A 21,262-nucleotide genomic window follows, 5' to 3' on the forward strand; every position below is an offset into this window, starting at 1 on the left:
TTTTGAATGTCATAAAATCAGAGGCTCAGAGAACAATCTTGGCTTTGCTTGGGTTTCCTCCAAGAGCGCCGGTTTCAACCGTCATTTAAAAGCACGACAGGTTTCCTTCTTGATTCCAAGAGTCAACTAGGGTTAAAACTCTAGTTCAGCTGGTTTATTCAAGAGTGACATTTCCCATAATGTAACTAATAATACACCTTTAGACATCCAGCTTTTGATTTCATACCTTCAGCTTGTTTTAAACTCTCAGGGGCCTGTGCTGCAAAAACCTGGATGAACCAGGAAGATAAAGCTCTATCAAAACTAAAGGACATTTTTCAGCCGTTTTCCATGCCGCACGTGAATCCTCAAGTACTGCAGTCCTTATCTAAAGTCTGCCAGCAAACCACAACTCACGCTGGCGCTCACTCACATCGCAGATGGACTGGTTCTTGTGCATTTCAGGCACTTTATAAAACATGCCTCATTCACCTATTGACACACATTCATCCGAGCACTTTTTTCTGCGCCTGTGCATCAAGTGAATGTGATGGGTTCAAATTTAATTTACTCCCTTTGTAGATATTTTATTTTAATAAAAATGTGACTCCTTTTAAATCAAACATTGTTTATTTTATTAAAGTTTGCAGTCACAACCTCTTTAAAAAAAAAAATACTCCACGGTTATATGAGGAAACTGCTGTCTGGGTTACATAAAACTGTGTTCATTTAGTTGAGCTGGTAGATCAGGACATTGCACTACTGCAGAACAACACAATGGCATGTGGTGAGTGTGAAGATGGTCCAGGTTTCCTCCTCCTGTGCGCCCCCTTTTCCTCTTTTTTGTCTGAAGAAATCAAGGTCATTAAAATCTGTACGGAGGAGCTGATGCTTTGGCACATGACTCAAAGTCTGTTGAGAAGCCGTCCTAACAAATGTTATCATTTCACATCTGAACTGTCTCCAGCTGCCAATAATCTGAGATAAGAAAACCTATTGTTTCCGAATTGATTCCTGTCAGCTGGCAAAAGTCTGGCACTGTTGAGCCGAAGAAACCGGGAGACCTTTTGTCTTTTTAACTGTTGTTTCCTCCTCCTGGTCTTCCTCTTCAGAGCTCTCCTCGCTCTCCTCGCTCTCAGAGTGGTGCTTGCCATTAGTTTTGGGGCTTGCTCCGTTTTCTACTCGCCCGTTGTCGGTGGAGGCTTTGTTGGTGGCACTGACATCCTCGAGCTCCTCTTCATCTTCAACAGAGGAATCTGGATCTTCGTCTTGTTCACTTTCGCTGTCGTTGCCTTCGTCTCGTCTCTCGTTGCTGCCGCTCTTTTTCTCCTTGTCGATCACAAAGAAAGGCTGAGCCTGTGCCAGAGGTGTCGTATCCATGTCTTCATCTTTGTCCATGCTGCAGAAGATATAATAGCATAAATTGGTCTGCCAAACTAAAAATGTTTTCATTTAATAACCTCACATAGCTAATTACACAGAGCATGTTCCCAGCTATGATTTAAGGCTGCTCCTGCACTAAATTTGGAGAGCCAACAGTCAAATATGCAGTTAAAAGTTGACGCCTCATTTAGACAGTTGTTGATGTCAGCAGTTCTTCATTCTAATTAGATTTTTTAAAAAACCCACAAACTTAAATCTGATTTTGTGCTGAAATTTTCCTTTAACTCTCATGTCCCCCTTTAAAAAAAACTTACGTTCATCCCCCTAGGGGCCGAAAACGGCCACGCCCCAAAAAGTGCTATAAAAATATTATATATTCATATTTTTTTCCACTTTAAATTGGTCAGTCTTTTAAAACTATTTCTCCCTGAAATATTCATATAAAGTTTTAATTATATTTTCGTTGTTTTAACCCTTTAAATCCCAGCTTCATTACATGAGCGCACTGGATTTTTAGCAGAAAAAAAACAAAAAACTTAAATATTTTCCATAAAATACATTTGAAGTAATATTTGATTGTTATTATAATTAGGCCTTTGGATGGTCCAATGATTACCACTAACATTGATCCGCCGTTATTTTATTTGCAGGAGCAAATTAAAGAAAAAACTCACACTTGAGCCCCTAGGGACCAAAAACGGCCAGTTTTCACATACTAAATGCTTATTACCTCCTTGTTTTCTAAAATGAAATAAAAAAAATATGTAAATAACAATACAAAATCACTTTGAACCAGAAAAACATTTATTTGAGAGGAACACGAATATTTAAGCTGTTGGGAATCGAAGAAAAGTATGATTTCCGATGCTTCCAGCGGGTTGCTGCGGCAGGACAGCGCGTTGGGTCCGTTGTCGTTCCGCGGTAGGTGTCCCTGGCCAGGTTTGTTTCCCCTGTGTCGGGATCACAGGCTGGGCTGTCTAAATCACGCACAAACAGTATTCCACATTATTTATTTTTTTAGTTCACAAGCACTTCTAAGTATGACGTTTTACGCCTGAAAATTTCGGAGGGCATAGTTATTTATAAGGAAAAGTTACAGAAGGATATAAATAATTATCAGGCAAATTGTCTTTCGTTTATTACAATAATCCCGTCCGAACGTGAGAACACTAAATATAAAATGTTTTTTGTAACCCTCAAACTCGGTGGTAATGTAACAATACAATGCCATGAAAGAAAATCCCATCCCTGCGTCATTGTGACGCACGTTCTGTCGGCGTAAATACCTACGTTGGCAAGACATGTCCGATTCCACACGAGAACAATAAGTCTATAATTTTCATTTGTAACCCTCAAACTGACTGATAATGTAACGATACTAATTTTTCAAGAAACAAAACATCCCTACTTCCAACGTCATCGTTAGGCATGTGGCACGTTCTGTCGGCGTAAATACCTACGTTGGCAAGACATGTCCGATTCCACACGAGATCAATAAATCTATAATTTTCATGTGTAACCCTCAAACTGACTGATAATGTAACGATATTAATTTTTCAAATAACAAAAACACTGGTATTTCCTGCATATTCCCGATGCAGGGGGTGGGGGCGTATTTTTGGCACACACGGACAGGGCTTCGCCGATGGCGAAGCGCTGTCCGCGTGTGACCAAAATACTTTTCAATTTTTCAAAGATCACCCTGTTACTGTTTTACCCATCTCCCTTTAGCTCCCAATTTTAAAATGAGTGGTAAAGGTGCTTTTTCTACCATTAAATTCGCACTCCTTTGTTCGGTTCCAACAGCGTTGCATCTTGTTGCCATGCACTGTGACCCCTCCCGTCATCAAAAATGACTACTTCCGGGTCAAAAGTCATTCTGCAACCACAGCTGCACTAAAAAATAAGCTTGAAGCCATAATAAAGTCTATTTTGGTTTTGGTTCTAGTTTTTATATTTAGTGTGTTTGTATTGCAGTGTGGCCTAAGAAAAAAAGACTAGAAAAAAGGTGTGTTTGTGTGTGTGTGTGTGCATGTGTGTGTTTGTGTGTGTAATTTCCCCCCCCCTTTTTAGGCATAAAGACCTTTGTTTTATTTTTTGTAAACACTATCGCCGTTGTCTAACACTGATAGTGACATAGAATTATCATTTATTTGAGCAGAAAGTCTATGGAATAAATATGGAATTTTACTCCATTTCGCTCTATGCTCCAAAAGTGAAAACGGCCACTAGGGGGATGAGTGTAAGTTTTTTTGCTGCTCAGCTATTTTAGGCTAATTTAAGAAACTCATACCAAAATTTTAAAGTTAAAACAAAAAAAAAAATCCTTTGGCAAGTTTGGCTATATTCCACTAAACACAGTGGAAATGGCGTGCATTTAAAACAAGCAAGTGGCTGAAAATGGTCCCAGGGGGACATATAATATAACTGGTTGATTTGCTTTGAAACCACAAACAAGCAGCACGAGAGTCCATATTAGAAAGGTGCGAGTGTTGTTTCATAAACACCGGGATTCAGTCACCATTCAGCGCGGTGATCTGTCAAAGCGTTCAGAGCACAGTCTCACCTGGACGGCGCTCCGGCCACTCTCATTTTCTGCCACATGTAGTTCAAGAACATGGAGGCCTGCAGCAGACGCCCAATCCTCTGCATGTGTCTCTCTGTGGGGAAAATGATCATAAATAAATAACTAAGAAAGTAAAAAGTCTATTAATTTACAACAGATATTTTTCCGTGTAGGAAAATTGATTGTACTCATGTATCCATCCATCCATCCATTCGCTTCCGCTTATCCTTTTCAGGGTCGCGGGGGGCGCTGGAGCCTATCCCAGCTGTCATAGGGCGAGAGGCGGGGTACGCCCTGGACAGGTCGCCAGTATATATATATATATATATATATATTAAAAAAAAAAAAAAAACAACCATCTTGCCCCTGCGGGCGGTTTTATCCTTCAAGCTCGGGTCCTCTACCAGAGGCCTGGGAGCTTGAGGGTCCTGCACAGTATCTTAGCTGTTCCCAGGACTGCGCTCTTCTGGACAGAGATCTCCGATGTTGTTCCCGGGATCTGCTGGAGCCACTCGCCTAGCTTGGGAGTCACCGCACCTAGTGCTCCGAATACCACGAGGACCACCGTTACCTTCACCCTCCACATCCTCTCGAGCTCTTCTCTGAGCCCTTGGTATTTCTCCAGCTTCTCGTGTTCCTTCTTTCTGATGTTGCTGTCATTCGGAACTGCTACATCGATCACTATGGCCGTCTCCTTCGGTTTGTCTACCACCACTATGTCCGGTTGGTTAGCCACCACCATTTTGTCCGTCTGCATCTGGAAGTCCCACAGGATCTTAGCTCGGTCATTCTCCATCACCCTTGGGGGCATCTCCCATTTTGACCTCGGAACTTCCAGGTTATACTCGGCACAGATGTTTCTGTATACTATGCCGGCCACTTGGTTATGGCGTTCCATGTATGCCCTGCCTTCTAGCATCTTGCACCCTGCTGTTATGTGCTAGATTGTCTCTGGGGCATCTTTACACAGCCTGCACCTGGGGTCTTGCCTGGTGTGATAGACCCCAGCCTCTATGGATCTTGTACTCAGAGCTTGTTCTTGTGCTGCCATGATTAGTGCCTCTGTGCTGTCTTTCAGTCCAGCTTTGTCCAGCCACTGGTAGGATTTCTGGATATCAGCCACCTCCTCTATCTGCCGGTGGTACATACCGTGCAGGGGCCTGTCCTTCCATGATGGTTCCTCGTCTCCCTCCTCTTTCTTGGGTTTCTGCTGCCTGAGGTATTCACTGAGCACGCTGTCAGTTGGGGCCATCTTCGTGATGTATTCTTGGATGTTCGTTGTCTCATCCTGGACTGTGGTGCTGACACTCACCAGTCCCCGGCCCCCTTCCTTCCGCTTGGCGTACAGCCTCAGGGTGCTGGACTTGGGGTGAAACCCTCCATGCATGGTAAGGAGCTTTCTTGTCTCTATGTCAGTGGCTTCTATCTCCTCCTTTGGCCAACTTATTATACCAGCAGGGTACCTGATCACGGGCAGGGCGTAGGTGTTGATGGCCCGGATCTTGTTCTTACCGTTCAGCTGACTCCTCAGGACTTGCCTGACCCTCTGCAGGTACTTGGTGGTTGCAGCTTTCCTAGCGGCCTCTTCATGGTTCCCATTCGCCTGCGGGATCCCCAGGTACTTGTAACTGTCCTCTATGTCTGCAATGTTGCCTTCTGGTAGCTCGATCCCCTCAGTTCTGACTACCTTCCCTCTCTTTCTTATCATCCGACTACACTTTTCCAGCCCGAATGACATCCCGATGTCATTGCTGTATAGCCTGGTAGTGTGTATCAGTGAATCGATGTCTCGTTCACTCTTGGCATACAGCTTGATGTCATCCATGTACAGGAGGTGGCTGACAAGACCAGGCTGTATGTATGTATCCTGTTTCCATCACATCACTGTCACACAAGGCTTCCCCCAGGATGGAATTTATCTTCAATTTAGCAAGCTATACCAGTTTGTATTCTTTTATTTCCAGTGTTGTATTCCGTATATGAGGCACTTATTGTACGTTTCTGAGTGTTTCTAAAATTTAGATCAATGTGTGGCCACTTAATAATCAGAGTAAAAGCTTTTTCTTCTTTTTTGTCTGATGCAGTTTTGGTCTCTGTTTGTCAAAGCACTCGTCCCCCCTGCTAACCTGTGTATGGAATGAGGCCCTCAAGGTGTGATCGGGCTCCCTGGTATTGCAGCAGCTCTTCAGGCGGCAGGTGTGTGAGCAGCACCTGTAGGACAGCCTGGGCATTCAGACAGTTCCTGGCATTGGTGTTCCACACCACACAATAGCGCAGAAGTGACTCTGAGTGGATTCGAGGAAACAGAAGAAAGAAAAAAACTTCTGTATTACTGTCTGAAATGACAGGTATTGGTATTGTGTAAAAACGCAGTCATTCTCTTTTTAACATCCTACCTTTTTGATCCTGTCGAAGCTTCAGCAGCGTCTTTTCCAACAGCTCGGAGCTATTCTCCCCTTCACGGATCGCTGGAAGCAACACGGGACAACTAGTCAGAGTCAGCAGACAGTCTGTTCATATAGAGTCTGACACATGGACTCAGCAAACTCTCCCCAGAGTCCATCCATTCAGCCGTGTGGATAGCTCAATGTTTGTCTCACTTACGGCTGTTCTTGGGAATGGCACAGTTTTGTCTGGTGCCATATGAATGTCATGATATCTCAAAAAAACAAACTTGCAGCCAGTGAAGTGAAGACACCTCCAAAGCAAACTGTGAAACACCAACTATGAACCATTTTATTTTTGTCCAACTATCCTGGTGTGTTCAAATTCTACTATAAACAGTGGAAGGATTAAACTACCAAACAAACTAAAAAACTCCATCTGTGGAAGCCAATCTAACATGGTGTGATTAATGAGCATTTCTGTTACAAAAACAAGACATTTCCTTCAATTTCTATGAGATTGCTTTGTATTAACACAAATAAGTAGTGCAGCAAGTCCAAAATACTGAGACGTTATAGCTTCAGATTAACAAAATGTCATTGCAGTTTTAACGATGTGTCACTGAACAAAAGAGAATGAGCGTAGAAACAAGGTGTGTGTTTTCATGTTCACAGACCCATTGTTTGCAAGAGCTGCATGCATCAGTGCTCGAGTGACTCAACGTTTAAAACAGAGCAGCCGTACAGAAAGAAAGATGACAACATTCCAGGTAACCACAGGTGAAAAGCTGAAGGACAGGCATGGATTGCATCTAATTTGCTAAGGAGGACTTTACATGCACACAGCTAATCAAAGTTAGACACTAAAGATCAAAGTGTGATAGATCTGTGTGACAGAGTCGGTACCTTTGATAACAGTGAGCACGGTGTGAGGCTGGTCCAGTGAGATGGCGAGACCCAAGGCCTTCAGATATTTCTTCCCGTGGAGCAGATTGGACAATTCTTGCTGCCTTCAGACACAACAAGCACACAGGTGTGGGTTCACACACAGAGACACACACACCTGTACATACTGGTGTATCGTGATCACTGATGTTTACTTCCCATTTATTCAACGACTGTGCTGATATTTATTCCAGTAAAATTCAACTTGGATTCTTTTTTGTTAATGATTGTAAAAAAAAAAGAGAAATGAATTGTCAGTGACCCCCTGACCAGCTTGTAGGCCTCTTTTTCCCCCCATCATAACAGAAAAAGTTACTATAGCTCATTGCACAAACTGTCCTGTAATTATGAAAAAGATTTTGTTCATTTACTGTGGACTCACTAATGGTGGAAAAATAGGACTTTTCCTGTCATTTATTCATTTTTCTGTCAATTACTTTGGAGTAATATGAATGGAAATGAGGGAGGGCAGTCTGTATCAATAGGGAAAAACTTAATAAAGAAAGAAAATATAGTTAAAATGATTGTTTCAGATAGTTGATGAACTGTGGGCCGGAATTTGTGGGAATCATGCAAAGCTACTTTAGCAAGAATAAAAACACGGAGCTGAAGATTTGTACTCTTTAAAAGTACAAATTAACATTTAATACAGAAATAAATTCTTTATTGTTTCACATACTGCACACCTGAAACCCTAAAGTTTTTTGTGCTTATCAGAATACCAAAGCACGCACTCCCACACTCATACTTTACTGACAGCTTTGACCTGCGAACCTCCACGGCCAAGCAAATCACAAAAACCATCTGAGGGACTTGCTGACAGGCAGGATTTCAAAACAGATGGAAAAACAGAAGCAGATCATGTCTGAGTGACGCTGAGTGATCCTTTCAACAAGCCTAAAAGCACAACAAAGAGTGTGTCCACCCCTGCAGATGGAGTGGAGAGGAGGACGGATGGTGCAGGTGTGCCTGCTCTACAATAGTAAATCCCTCTTTTTGCTGTCAGAGATGTCGTGTGCAACTTACTTGAGTATCTGATCTTCCTGCTTCGCCTGCTCCTCTGCCATCTCTATTTCAGTCACATCCTAGATGTGCACAACAGAGAACACTGTTGATCTACTGAACACACATTTTTTTTTAAAACACAGAAAGTGATAACTGGAGGCTAGCAGCCGAATGCTACTTACAGACCACACGGTGATGTTAGAGTCCGCTGAGCCAGTAACCATCTTGTCATCTTTGCGACTGGCGTGGAGACCCCACACTTTGTCCTGGTGGGCATCCAGTGTCTTCACACACTCATTGGTCTTGATGGTCCACAGCTTCACTAAACCATCGGAGCCACTATGGAAAACGATAATTAATTACTGCGTGGAAACCAGACACAGCATGAAAAACTGACATAGCTACCATTATGTCATTTGTTGGGTTTCCACAGTCATGCTTTGAAGCCTTGAAATTAGCATTTCTGCTGTTGCCACAGTCAGACGAAGCATCAGGATGGGTCTGACTGTGAAACCACTGCCTAATGATTTGTTGATTACAAGTCATTCACCGATGTGTTTATAACATGCGATCCTTTCTGAAACATAGTATGACCACGATTTAAGAGACAAGCTAGATTTTTTTTAAATCAATATGACCCAAAACATGTGAGTGAACCCACCAGACCTGATGTTACTGATTTACAGTCCAGTTCTCGTGTAATTTGGCATATGTTGTCATTTTCTCCCTGTTTCCTTTCCTTAAAAATGGCTTCTTGACAACTATCCTTTGACTGACCATTTCTGATGAGACTTCAGTGAACAGATCAACTGAAAGGCCAGTGCATTTCACAGATCCTGTGTCATGTATTTGCTGAATTTTTCCCTTTTTTTCCCCGTATCGACCCGACTTTCAGATACTGCAAATCTGCTGTAGATAGATTCTTCTGTCCTCCACTTGCCCAGTTTCCTCATTTTTTAAAGACTCACTGCAAACCACAGCAAGTTTTCAGCTCATAGCACTTTGGAAATAATCTTGTCGGTGCAAAGGCACTTTTTTAAAAAAAACATGTGATATTATATAGGTTGTCTGTTATCTATTAGATATAAGTATGAGTTAGGTGTCGTTTTATGCTTGAAATATTCATAGGTCAGTGTCAAGTGACTTTACAAATAAGAAAAAAAACCCATTTTCCTGAACATGGTCAGCTACAAGGATTGAACTGAAAATATTGAGCCAATGTCCAAAGAAAACCTTTGAATGACGTTCAGAAAGCCTTTTCACTCTACTCTATTCTGATTTCTTGTATTCTTGCCAACAACAGTGAACAATAAAGATGGAAACAAAGATACAATTAATGGTTCCCGTAAGTTTTTCAATCTCTGCCGTCTATAAACACCAAACCTCTGAAAGATATTTCTCACTGAGGAAGCTTGGCAAACTACGACAGATTCATATCTGAGATAAGATCAGAAACAAACCCATGATTTTTAAAGTCTGGATTGGGCATTCACATTCATCCGCAGTGTGGGCGTGCATTTGGTTTCGTGTTTGGTGTGTTTACCTGGTGAGCAGCTGAGTGCCTCGGCTCACAAAGATGACCTTAAGAACTGATGCATCGTGGCCCTCAAACGTCTTTCAAAAAAAAAAAGAAGAACAAGTAAGAACTAGGGGGGGAAAAAATGAAGCAATATAGCTACAAATTAGAGCTCACTAATGTGTGAACATGATTACTTTTTTGCAACACCACTGCTGTGATTCTGACACGTGCACAGTAAATGTCCCACCTTGAGGCAGCTGAAGTCTTGCAGGCTCCACAGCTTGGCTGTGCCGTCTGCAGAGGTGGTGGCCAGCACTTGGTCCACAGGGGAGAAGCAAACGGCCCAGACTCCACGACGGTGGCCCCGAAACACCCCCAGCAGGCCCACCGTTCCCTCCCCCGTCAAGGACCACAGCTTGGCTGTGCGATCCTGGGAACCTGAAGCCAGCAGCTTGTCATTGGGTGATACGGCAACACTGTTTACATCCTGGAGACATGACATGGCAGGGAGAGGAGAAAACGACCAGAGGTTTTAACAAAACTGATTAGCTTTCTATAAATGAGGGTTTGAATGAGTAAATTTATTTAAAAAAAAAAAAAAAAAGAAAAAGACTGAAGTAATAACTGAATTGGGATCAACTGATGCAATAAAGTTTCCAAAGAAATGAATGATCTTAACTCCTGTTGCCACACCGCCTGCAGTTCCACCTTACTCTTGAGTAACCGATATCCTACTTCGGTTTAATCTGGTATAAAGAAATATGCATAGCACACTATTAGCTGACTTTTAATTGCTCTATTATGCTGCCAAGTAAGATGAGGGCAGGTGTAGCAGGAAAGATTACTTTCCAGCATCGCACTGGAAATCAGATCCACCACCGAGTTTTTCTGCACGTCCTTGTCAGGAGAGGCCAACTTGCTTAAAGCCGTTTACATAACTGGTGGCTGACTCACCAGCCTGTGTATCTTATTATACACAACCTTCGTGGAGTTATTTAAAAAAGAAGCATCCGAATCTAAAATCTTTTTGTTTTAAATTATATTTAAATAAGGGTTACTGACTCGTAGTCATATGGCTCCTCTAACCTTACCAAGTCAGGTGTTTTGCAGAAAATGAAGATGCCACAGCGAAGCTGGCCTTTAAACAAAAAGAACTCAAGGGATGAGGACTGGTGAAAACTAAGGACACCCTGATTCAATAGCAGCAAAACTTTGGTTTAACATCACTGTTGAGGTTTGTGGACATTTGCATCTTGTTTCTTTTCTTTTTCAGCCATTCTGTTAGAGATTTGCTGCTGTGCATTGGATCACTATCCCGTCGCATGACCTAGTTTCAGTCAGCTGTCGGCCTCACACTTTGGAATTCAGAGGAGTTCATTCACTTTACAAGCTTATCAGTCCAGACGTACACTGTTTCAGTGTGATGGCACATCAAGGTATGAAACCAATGGTTTAACTGCTTGACATATTTACCCATTAGTCTAATACAGAGAGATGGGCAGCCTTTACTCATGTTTTCTTGGCTTACTGCAACTATAATATGAATGCTTGGAATAACTCACGTATTTGATCACGTCGACACTTTGGGTCGAGTCAAAATGTTGTGTGACTAAAGTTAAATTCGACTTTTCAGGGAACCAGATAAATGAAATTTTATTTTGGGTAGTCAGCAAACCCTTCAAGCATTTTTTTTTATAAATCAGATTTGACTGGTGATTCTTTACATGTGGTTTTTATATCCTAGAGACCACTGATTATAGTTCTCGCCTTCATTTACTTAGACCTTAGCTTGAAAATAGCTTCCCAGTTCCCAAGATGGCAGCTACATGGTGACCGTGAACCTATCCTGCAACTTTAATGTGCTGGACAAAATGGACAAAACCTTCTTGGACTGTGACCAGAACGTTTTGCCTTGTACCTTATCATGTGCTTTCTCTGTGGCGCGGGCAGTTAGCTGACGAATGCCTCCTTCTGCAGAGCAGTCTGCAGGTAGATCCCACACCTTCACGGTACAGTCCTGACTGCCAGTCGCAACAAATGATGCCTTCATTCTAGGCACAAGCACAAAGACAAGGGCAGATGCACATACAGTCATTTCCCCCTTCATCTTGTATCTGTGTTGTCACATGTGTAAAGAGAACCAGCTTATTAGACGGCTTGCAGGTGGAGCATTACCTGGAACAGGCGATGGAGCCCACAGCGTTGGTGTGGCCGGAGCCCTGGGCCACACATCGCACCTGACCACTGTCACTGTCCATATGCCACACACGCACTGACCTGTCCTACAGATGCAATATACAAATGTTACTGCTGACCTATAAAGGGGAGATTGCAGCTTTTCTATTATAGTTTCTGTTGGTCATATACATTTGTCAACCCTTATATGTACAAAATGGCAAATAATTCTTCTTTCTTTCTTTTAACTGTACCTTTGCACAGCTTGCAAAGAGAGATCCTTTTTTGAACACATCCAGTGTGAGGACCGTATCTGAAAAAGATAAGCAGATAAAAACAACATAAGCAGAGATAAAAATCTACCAACCTGCTCAGCAAGTCCCGAAGCTGAGACAACCACATTGTGTCACCTCTGAATTCTTTAGATTCTAGCTGCGCAAAAACATCGCAGGAACTTCATTTCTGCTCTTCCAACCTTAGTTTAATTACAGCTGTTCTTAGACTTTTTTTAAATTTTTACTTTCTTTTTATTATTAGATTTTGTGCTGTACTACATTACATACATTGTAAGTCTGTCGCAGTTACATCCCTTACAAATAACTATGATGACTTTTTAAAAATAAAATCCTTCCATCTAGTTGGTATACAGCAGAGATGTTAAACATAAGGCCTGGGGGCCAGAATCAGCCTGAGAAAGACTCCAATCCGTCCCACTGGACATTTTTGGAAAATGTGAAATCTTGGTCTTTTAACTGTATTTTGATACATGTTACAGCTTGTCCTGCTGATAAAGACCTCCCTCATTGCCATTCGTATTATACCAGAGTAACTAAGCAACAGATAAAAAAAAATTGAATAATCAACTATAGAAATGCCACAGTAAAAAAAAAAAGAAAAAAAAAAAAGGCATTTACTTTGATTTAATGAGTCATGCTGACAGAATTCTTTTCATTTATTACATCAGCATCTCTTTATCATGTAAAAAACTGAGTCCTACAGTTGAAATTTCAATTATTTTTCCTGTAATAAGATATCTCAGGAATTAAATGTTTAGTTAAGCTTCTTTACACTGAGAGAAAGAGCCGTTTCACTACTCAGGCTCACTCATAGTGGGCTGTATGGCCCCACCATGTAAAATGAGTTCGACATCCCTGCTTTAGTGCTTCTCTAATTAAGCAAGAGGGGGTTGCTGGAGCCTATCACAGGCTGCATCCTGAGCAGGTCATCAGCCAATCAAAAGCTCAACACAGAGACCGACAGCTCCACACTCACACAATCAAACCTACAGCCGATTTAGAAACCCCATTTAAACTGACATGCATGTCCGTGGACCGTAGTTTGCTGTACATGAACACACACACACTGCAGGTGTTTCCACGTGTAAGCATGCACACACTGCCCTCTGCTGGCGACTCACCTGTGTGTCCGTAGAGGATCTGGCAGCTGTTGGTGAGCAGCTCAAAAACCTTTAGCTGGCAGCTGTTGGTGGCCACCACGATGTGACTGTCACCTTTTCCCAGGAACTTCACGTCCAGCACCTCATCACTGTAGCCCACAAACTGAAGCGGGACGGTGAATAGAGCAACAGAGGAGAGAGTGACCGTTAATTCTAATACGCAGATACACAGAACAGCAAAAAATAGAAACATAGTGTACCTTCTGAGATGATACCAATGCTTAAAATAACAATTACATATCTGGTGATGATATATTGTATTATTTTTGTTAGATTTTTTTACTTCTCTCTTTCTGTGTACCAGGGAAACAAAGAAATCTTCTTTAAAACAAAAAAAAAAAATAGCTGACCTGCTTTAAAAATCTTTTTGCTCTTCATCAAAAAATTCCATAAAACTGGATTTCTTTTTAATGTGTATGTAAAATTAGGGGAAAAAAACAAAAAACTAACAGATGTTTGAAGCTGTAGTGTGATGTCATGTAAGTATTGGATCTAAGCAATACACTAAGATGTGACCCCAGTACCCACTTGCTGCTGTGTGGTGAGAGCAGGCAGCTGATATAGCAGTATGTTGTGCTCTGCAGTGACTGTGGCCAGTCTAGCGGAGGCGGGCAGGTGAAACAGGTACGTCAGACTGCGGGGGTTGTCATTCTCATCCTCCTCAGAGGCAGAGGGGAGGGTGGAGGGAAGGGTCTGCGTGTAGACACAACGAGCCGTGCTGGCCTCCCACACCCTTAATACACCTAGAAGAAAGAAATGAGAACAGATGAGTGACACAGAGGAGATGAGACATTTACATAAATATTTGAGGTGATTTAGCAGCCAGACCTTTGCTTCCAGCTGTGATGAAATGCAAGTCCTTGCTCTTTACTCCAATCTCAGTCAAGTCTGTACTTCCAGGAAGAATAACAACACCCTCCACAGCCTGTAAGATCACATACACACAAATAAAGCTCCAGTTTTTCTCCCAAAATGAAGAGCACAAACTGTATTTAAGTTAAAAAGAATCTAAATTGACGAGCTCACCTCATAGACTGGAACAGTTCTCTTGGCTTTGCGAGTTTTCAGGTCCCAAACTGTGCAGATCTTGTCTCTGCCAGAACTGAAAGAGCACAGGACTTTAACACACAGCGCTACACGCTAAACAAAAAGGAGTCTGAGGTTGATTTAAAATATCACAGTACCTGACCATGGTGTTACCATCGGGACTGAAGCTAAGAGATGTCACAGCACTGTAGTGGCTCTGTAGGACAGACACACACTGGCTGGAGCGCAGGTCCCATATCCGGATGCCACAGTCCAAAGAGGAAGAGAAAAGCTGCAGCAGGTCGGTATTTGGGTGGAACTGGACCAAACTGCACAAAGACACACAAAATAATTCCTTTGTTTCTAGTTTCTTCATATTATTGTTAAATCCTGCTACATGTGAGCATTTGTAAAAATACTGGCAGCCTCCAGTGCTACCTCTCAACCTCCTGGTGGATAAACCCATTGGTATCAATTTGAAACTTCCACATTGCCTCTTTTAAGTTATCACATTAAAATAATTGTGAGTCCAGTTCATGAGAGAAGGAAGAGCTGAGTGGAAGACTGACAGATGGACTGGTGCGGCAATAGTGTCCATCACAGACACTGCACCAATCTGCTGTGTAAAAGAGTGCACAGAGTATAAAAGCCAGTTGAGGTGGTTTGGGCAACTGATCAGGATGTCCCACTGGGAAGAAGGAGCCTCTGAGACAGGCCCAGGACATGCTGGCTTGGAAGCGCCTTTGCACCTCTATTTAGTTTCCTGCCCCTGCAGCCCAGATCCAGATAAGCAGCAGAAAATGGTATGATATATGAATATACATCATTTTAAGATGAGAGCCTGAGACTTACTGTACAACACCAGATGACCCCTTCAGGTTATGAGTGCAATACTGCTTCACCACATCCCAAAGTTTTATTGTGCCATCACAGCCACCTGCAGGTAAATAAATAGAAACAATATATATACATGTAGCAGATATCAGGGAGAAGCTTTTCTTTTTAATAAATCATGTGGTAGCTGACCTGTGGCTAGGAGAGTAGAGGTGGAGTCAAAGGTCATACTAGCTACGGGAACAGTGTGAATAGCCCTCCAGGACCGAGTGCAGTTAGCCTGCCTCCAATCCCACTGCTTAAGCAGCAGCGCCCGGCTGGCTGTTACCAGCATCTGTGGAGAGACATGAAGAAAAGACCAACTGAGTCCTGCTGTACAGGCTGACAGCTGAAAATACTGAAAACACAAATGTGACTGATCTAATGAGAAGTGACTCAGGCGTTTCCGTACCTCATCATCACAGCTGAGAGCAAATGACGTGATGTCCTCTTGATCATCCTGCAGGAGAAATAAAACAACAACAAAATATTCAGACAGGAAACACGGAAGTGCATTTTATTCAGAAAAAGAAAGAAGACTGATAGATCACCAAAGGCTATAGTTAGAATGAGGTTGTTGATATAAAGACAGTAAAGATGCAGTAGCCAAGGGCTCATCACAGCAGGCAGTGCCGTTTAATTTGGCAGATCATTTGGGCTAGATGCCCTTCATGATGTGCCCCAAAACAATTTGGATCTCTTCCCAAGATGAAATTAGAGATTTTTCAATTGTTAGATGTGCATGAGAATGCAGATTCACTGTAAACGTATTAGAACAGATGCTTATGAAGGTTTATGAGATGTTTTACATGTCCAGCAGGGATGGAGCAATGAGGATCAACTTGGTGGTTTCTCACAAAATCGCAAAACAAACCCCAAAACACAGTAAGTCATTCTCTGAATGGGAGTTTATCAAAGAGTGTGTGGTGGACTGCTGTGCTAATATGCACTGAGATAAAAAGAAGCATTTGAGATCCATCTTGTTACAGTTTACCTCTCCAGGTTAACTGTAACAAGAGGGATTGAGGACACTGAGGAAAATCTTAATTTTTCAGTTAAAAAGGTAAGCGGACAATTTGGACTTTATCTCTTTGGCTCTGGTCGAGAGCTGGGATGTCTGCGACACAACCTGGTTAGTCTTCTTTGTATATTACAGAGCAGCTTGCCAGCAAAGTGCTCAAGGCACTAAGACAGGGAGTGATTTCTTGATGGAGGTAACTGCACGCAAAGGTTGGATCTGCCACGGAACAAACTGGCAGGTATTACAACCGATGGCTATCTAAATGTGACAGGAACAATGACAGCGAAGGAAAAGAGTGACTGAAATTGGTATTTTTGCACTGAATTAGACACCAGGAGGTGTTGTATAAGTCACAGCTACAAATTAACCATGTTGTAGATATAACTAAAATAGTTAACTTCAACAAGGCAAAAGAGCTGAATCACACTGTGAACAAAAATTCTGAATGATGGAAGTTTAACAAATCCAGATGGAGATCCTCTGTCTGCTGAGATCACCTGTCTGCTGCCCTTCACATTTCAACCTCGGACACAGAACTTGACTGTAATGCACTTGTTCAAGGACAAAACAAAACTAGATTTCCATCGCTGAACAAGAAATCAACAAATGCAGATGAAGTTATTAAACTACAGCTGCAAGTTTAAAGTCTTTTACATTTTGAAAAAAAACATGCATATTTTGTTCACAGCCATCTCTGGGGATGTTGAATAAACAGTGACAAACTGTCAGTGCTTTTAGTTAACCTAATTCTCATCCTTATTGCCTCATTGTAACATCTACTTTTACTGGGAGCAGTTTATACAAAATGAAAGAAATGCCAAGCTGAAGTCAGTTCAACTTTTTTGGCGCGGCCCTCCACAACAGACACAGTTTCTCATGTGGCCCTCTGGTAAAAATGAACTGCCCACCCCTGATGTTAGATGCTGAACTCACATGCTCAACACAGTGAATGATCTTCCCGGTGCTGATCTCCAAAACATTGACTCGAGAGCCACAGGTGCAAAAGATGTATTTCTCATCTTTGCTGATCTGAAACAAAAGGGGAGAGGTCAGATTTAAGGTAATCTTGGTTATTGTCACACAGACTTAAAACAGATGTGTGAGACTCTGAAAATATCTGTTTGTCGTGATTATCAAGAAACAAAGTCAGGACTTTCTTGATTTTGCTGCACTTCCTGTTTACATTATGCAATTCGCTCAACTTTATACCAGCGCATTGTTAAAAAGTGTCACAAAAGACATTAATTGAAGCCACACACACACACACACACACACACACACACACATATCAAAGCCGAGCACCCACCTGCACTTTCCCCCCTTTGTAAAATGGCTCGATCTTGCTGGAAACAGCATAACTGTAAAGGAACAAGAAAACGGCAACAGTGAATTCAACAACTTCATATAACACCTTAGCCTAGCTCGTGTTAGCCTGCTACATGATCTCCAGCTCACACGTGCAGCAAGCAAAACTCACTTGGTTTTGAACTGAAGGTTGGTATTTGCCATCTTGCCCGTGAGAAATGCCCCCAAAAAGAAGTGATGTAGCTTGTATAGGCGGCGTATACTACTTATTTCTCATGTCACACGTTGGCTACAGTCAACACCGCCATCCATCCCGCATGTTGACGGCAGGGTCGCACACGTTGCGCGTCATCTGAGCGCACGGCGCTGTGATTGGTCAGACTTCTGTTGTCAACAAATGAACGCATAAACGCTAAACTGGTGGTTTTAAAACTTTTAATTTTGACAGTAAACTTTATATAAAGCATTGGAAAAATAATCAGAGCGATATGCTTATAGTTTATTTATTTATTTATTCATTTTTTTATAATGTAGTTCCTGAGTATCACAACAATAGCAGCCGTGTGAACCATGAGTTTGGTGCTAGAACAGCAAGGAAACGACGCTCTCCCATTATGGCTCCGATTCTACAGTTTAGCCCACTGTTTTCATCTGTCGAGCGCGCGCACACACACGCGGTCCCTCCTTCGTTGTTTAGTCAGGAATGTTCACGTGTGTTGTATTGATAACGCGGGTGTGTGTTACTTGTGTGACATATGAGAGGATCGATATGGAGTAAAACCAGCCCCCTGGGTTATGGAAACACGCTGAGAAAAATAATAAAACAGGAGGTTGCCATGGTGAGTAGAGGGCAGCTTTTTGTTTTTGTGTGTTTTATATTTATTTATTTGTTTGATTGTTTATGTTTTAATCTAGATTTAGCATCTCAGATTTATGGACTGATGCTCAGTTGGTCAAAAACAGATTGTCTATATAGCCTGAATCAACTCTATTATTTGCTTGGTATTTGAATTGTATACTAATACATGAGTTTTGTGGCATTTTATTATATGTTGCACTTTAAAGAAGTAAAAATATCATTGAGGATAATTTCAGGTCTTTTTTGTGATTGTTTAATGTTTTGTGTGTTGGAAAAAAAAGATTTTTGGAAAGGGAGCAGACGTACTTGTTGTAATCATGTGATCAGTCAAATGGCTTTCCAGAACAGCTCTGTTTTGTTGTCTCTCTTTTTTTATGTTGAGAACACTGTGGAGAGGTTATAGACAGTCACAGAGCCATGGTTTTCAGTTTGTCCTCCTCAGCTATACCTGAAATATAAGATACTGTTTTTTCTATCATTGTAGGCAGACCCAGAGGTGTCAACACAGAGCGGGGGTTATGATGTGGAGCTGTTTGTAGACACTCCAGACTATGACCTGATCTGCACCATATGCCAAGGGGTCCTCAGATGTCCAGTAAGAGCTGCGTGCCACCACATTTTCTGCAAGAAATGCATCTTGCAGTGGCTAAAAAGGTACTGAATGTAGCTTATCAGTATCCTTGGACAAAAGTTTTACCTGGCTCTTTTATTTGGCCAGAGACTCATTCCTAGTTGTCCTCTGCAGACAGGAGACCTGCCCCTGCTGCAGGAAGCCGGTGAACCCAAGCTTGATCTTTGTCATGTTCAAGCTGAGCAAATCTATTGGACGCCTGAAGGTCAAGGTAGGAAAGGGAACTTGAACACATTTTTACATGATTTTTTATGTAACAGAGCGGATACATTTGCATTTGCCTGATGCTGCCTGGCATTTTCATGTGTGAACCGCTTCATGGGACATATTCTATAATATCACTTTGATCTCTTTAATGTTTGGCAGCACCTAATGAATATTTTTTTTATTTTATTAATAACACATTTATTTGTGACTGATTTTATTAAGTTATTAATAATAAGGACACCATCAACACAAATCTGAGCCCAAGATGACTGATTTGAGATGGAGGAAAGCAAAAAATATAAATCCAAGCTAAAGCCACTGAATGTTTGACATTTCTGCTTGATAAATGACTGAAATGATTAGGTTATGCATCAGAATTGTTTTGTTTTCAGTTGTCTATGGTTTGGATTAGCTTCTATTTCAATCCCTGCAGACCGATTTATAGCACATTTATAACACAAGTCATTTTATTAACTATATGATTTCTTCTGTGTGTCTCACAGTGCAAGAATGAGATCCGCGGCTGTGCAGAGACGTTTCCCCTCTCAGAGCAGTACTGCCACAGCATGAGCTGTTTGTATGAGCTCATCCCCTGCCCCTACCAGGGCTGCAGGGTACAGCTCCTCCGCAGGGACCTCGAGACCCATGCGCACCACTGTGAGCACTGGCGCCAGCCTTGCCACATGGGTTGTGGGACGATACTCTCCCACCGAACCCAGGCTCAACACAACTGCTACAAGCAGCTGAGGCAGGAGTACGAAGCCAGGCAGAGGAATCACAGGGCCATTGCCACCGCCCTACAGCGGAAGATGAGGAGGATGCAGAGCACCATGGCCCACATGAAAAGGCAGATAGGGCTTATCTGTGAGAGTCTGGAGGTGATGGATGATCTGCATGAGGTGGAAGAGGAGGACCTTGGGGAGAGTAGTGGCAGCTCCAGTGGGACTCCAAGTAGCAGCAGCAGCTGCTGAGGAAGGGAGTTAGTTGCTGGTGCTGGTTGAGTTACTGCTGTGTATAAATTCAGTATGTGTTTAATTCTTTGAAGGTTTTTTTTTTTTTGAGTATATGCAGTACTGTGAAAAAGTATTTGCCCTCTTCCTGATTTTAATATTTTTTGCATATTTTGTTTCCAATAAACAAACACATTTTTAATATTAGACAAATATAACCTGAGTGAATACAAAATGCAGTTTTTAAATGATGATTTCATTTTCTGAGGTAAAAAAAGGCCAAATCTACCTGACTTGTATGAAAAAGTAATTCTTCTCTTGTTAATTTATGAATTCACTGTGGTTAACCACATTTTTGTGAAGTCGAGGTCAATTTCAGCATTCACACAAATAAAGCTTGCAATGTAAAAATAAATCTGCAAGAACAGAAACAAAGTCACTAACATGCATTAGTCTGGAAAGGGTTACAAAGCCATTTCTGAGGCTTTGGGACTCCAGTGAACCACGGTGAGAGGCATTTTAGACAAACAGAGAAAACTCAAAATAGTGCTGAAAAATCCTGAATGTCTTGCCATCATTTCATGCCCTGAAGCCTAAGCGTACTTGGGTTAACCTGGGTCAGGTTATCGTTTATATAGAAATTAATGTTAAAGTTTGTTTGATGATCCGAAACATGTAAGCGTGACAAATATAAAAAGAAAAAGGAAAAAGAGAAATTTAGGAATGAGGGAAAATACTTTTCATGGTACTGTAGGCATCTGATCAGTGTTTTGTTTTTTGGTTTTTTTTGTTGTTTTTTTTGCCAGGTTGCAATATAACCTATTTAACCTATTTTGTAAATAAAGCTTTTACATTGTTATTATTACCTGTGCTGGTCTTATTTAAATAAATCAACTGATAAAGGTATTTCACTGAAATCTCACAGATGAGCTAAGGCCAGGCTTGTTTTTCTAAATTTGACTACATAATGTGTTATTA

General features: G+C 41.8%; 2 protein-coding genes across 3 annotated transcripts; one reads left to right on the top strand and one right to left on the bottom strand.

Moving 5' to 3' along the window:
- Positions 1-597: 597 nt before the first annotated feature.
- tbl3 (transducin beta like 3) lies at positions 598-17,981 on the bottom strand. Of its 2 annotated transcripts, none has more exons than XM_003452878.5 (23): positions 17,810-17,981; positions 17,639-17,690; positions 17,266-17,361; positions 15,724-15,771; positions 15,465-15,606; positions 15,291-15,375; positions 14,597-14,767; positions 14,439-14,514; positions 14,241-14,337; positions 13,941-14,155; positions 13,374-13,515; positions 12,211-12,269; positions 11,957-12,063; positions 11,700-11,832; positions 10,029-10,268; positions 9,806-9,876; positions 8,445-8,601; positions 8,284-8,342; positions 7,219-7,322; positions 6,325-6,396; positions 6,055-6,213; positions 3,929-4,022; positions 598-1,378 (listed from the first exon to the last, which is right to left on the bottom strand). In XM_003452878.5, the coding sequence occupies exons 1-23, from the start codon at positions 17,839-17,841 to the stop codon at positions 997-999; spliced, it is 2,793 nt and encodes a 930-aa protein (XP_003452926.1). In that variant the 5' UTR covers positions 17,842-17,981; the 3' UTR covers positions 598-996. The 2 variants fall into 2 exon arrangements, with proteins under 2 accessions (XP_003452926.1, XP_005457835.1); XM_005457778.4 differs by lacking the exon at positions 598-1,378 and adding an exon at positions 2,145-2,339.
- Positions 17,982-18,044: 63 nt separating this feature from the next.
- rnf151 (ring finger protein 151) lies at positions 18,045-21,149 on the top strand. Its single transcript, XM_005457779.4, has 4 exons — positions 18,045-18,476; positions 18,981-19,150; positions 19,242-19,338; positions 19,838-21,149. Exons 1-4 carry the CDS (start codon positions 18,393-18,395, stop codon positions 20,303-20,305), a joined length of 819 nt encoding a protein of 272 aa, XP_005457836.1. The 5' UTR covers positions 18,045-18,392; the 3' UTR covers positions 20,306-21,149.
- The last annotated feature ends 113 nt before the right edge of the window (positions 21,150-21,262 follow it).

This window comes from Oreochromis niloticus, linkage group LG4 (genome assembly GCF_001858045.2).
Source record: "Oreochromis niloticus isolate F11D_XX linkage group LG4, O_niloticus_UMD_NMBU, whole genome shotgun sequence".
In the NCBI taxonomy this organism is placed as follows: domain Eukaryota; kingdom Metazoa; phylum Chordata; class Actinopteri; order Cichliformes; family Cichlidae; genus Oreochromis; species Oreochromis niloticus.

Coding starts and splice junctions, on each gene's coding strand:
- rnf151 (XM_005457779.4), top strand. CDS start 18,393: ATGAGAGGATCGATATGGAGTAAAACCAGCCCCCTGGGTTATGGAAAC. Junction 19,151..19,241: donor ATCTTGCAGTGGCTAAAAAG/GTACTGAATGTA, acceptor TGTCCTCTGCAG/ACAGGAGACCTGCCCCTGCT. Junction 19,339..19,837: donor TTGGACGCCTGAAGGTCAAG/GTAGGAAAGGGA, acceptor TGTGTCTCACAG/TGCAAGAATGAGATCCGCGG.
- tbl3 (XM_003452878.5), bottom strand. CDS start 17,841: ATGGCAAATACCAACCTTCAGTTCAAAACCAA. Junction 8,602..9,805: donor GGCACTCAGCTGCTCACCAG/GTAAACACACCA, acceptor CGTTTTCCATAG/TGGCTCCGATGGTTTAGTGA. Junction 6,214..6,324: donor GCTTCGACAGGATCAAAAAG/GTAGGATGTTAA, acceptor GAATCCACTCAG/AGTCACTTCTGCGCTATTGT.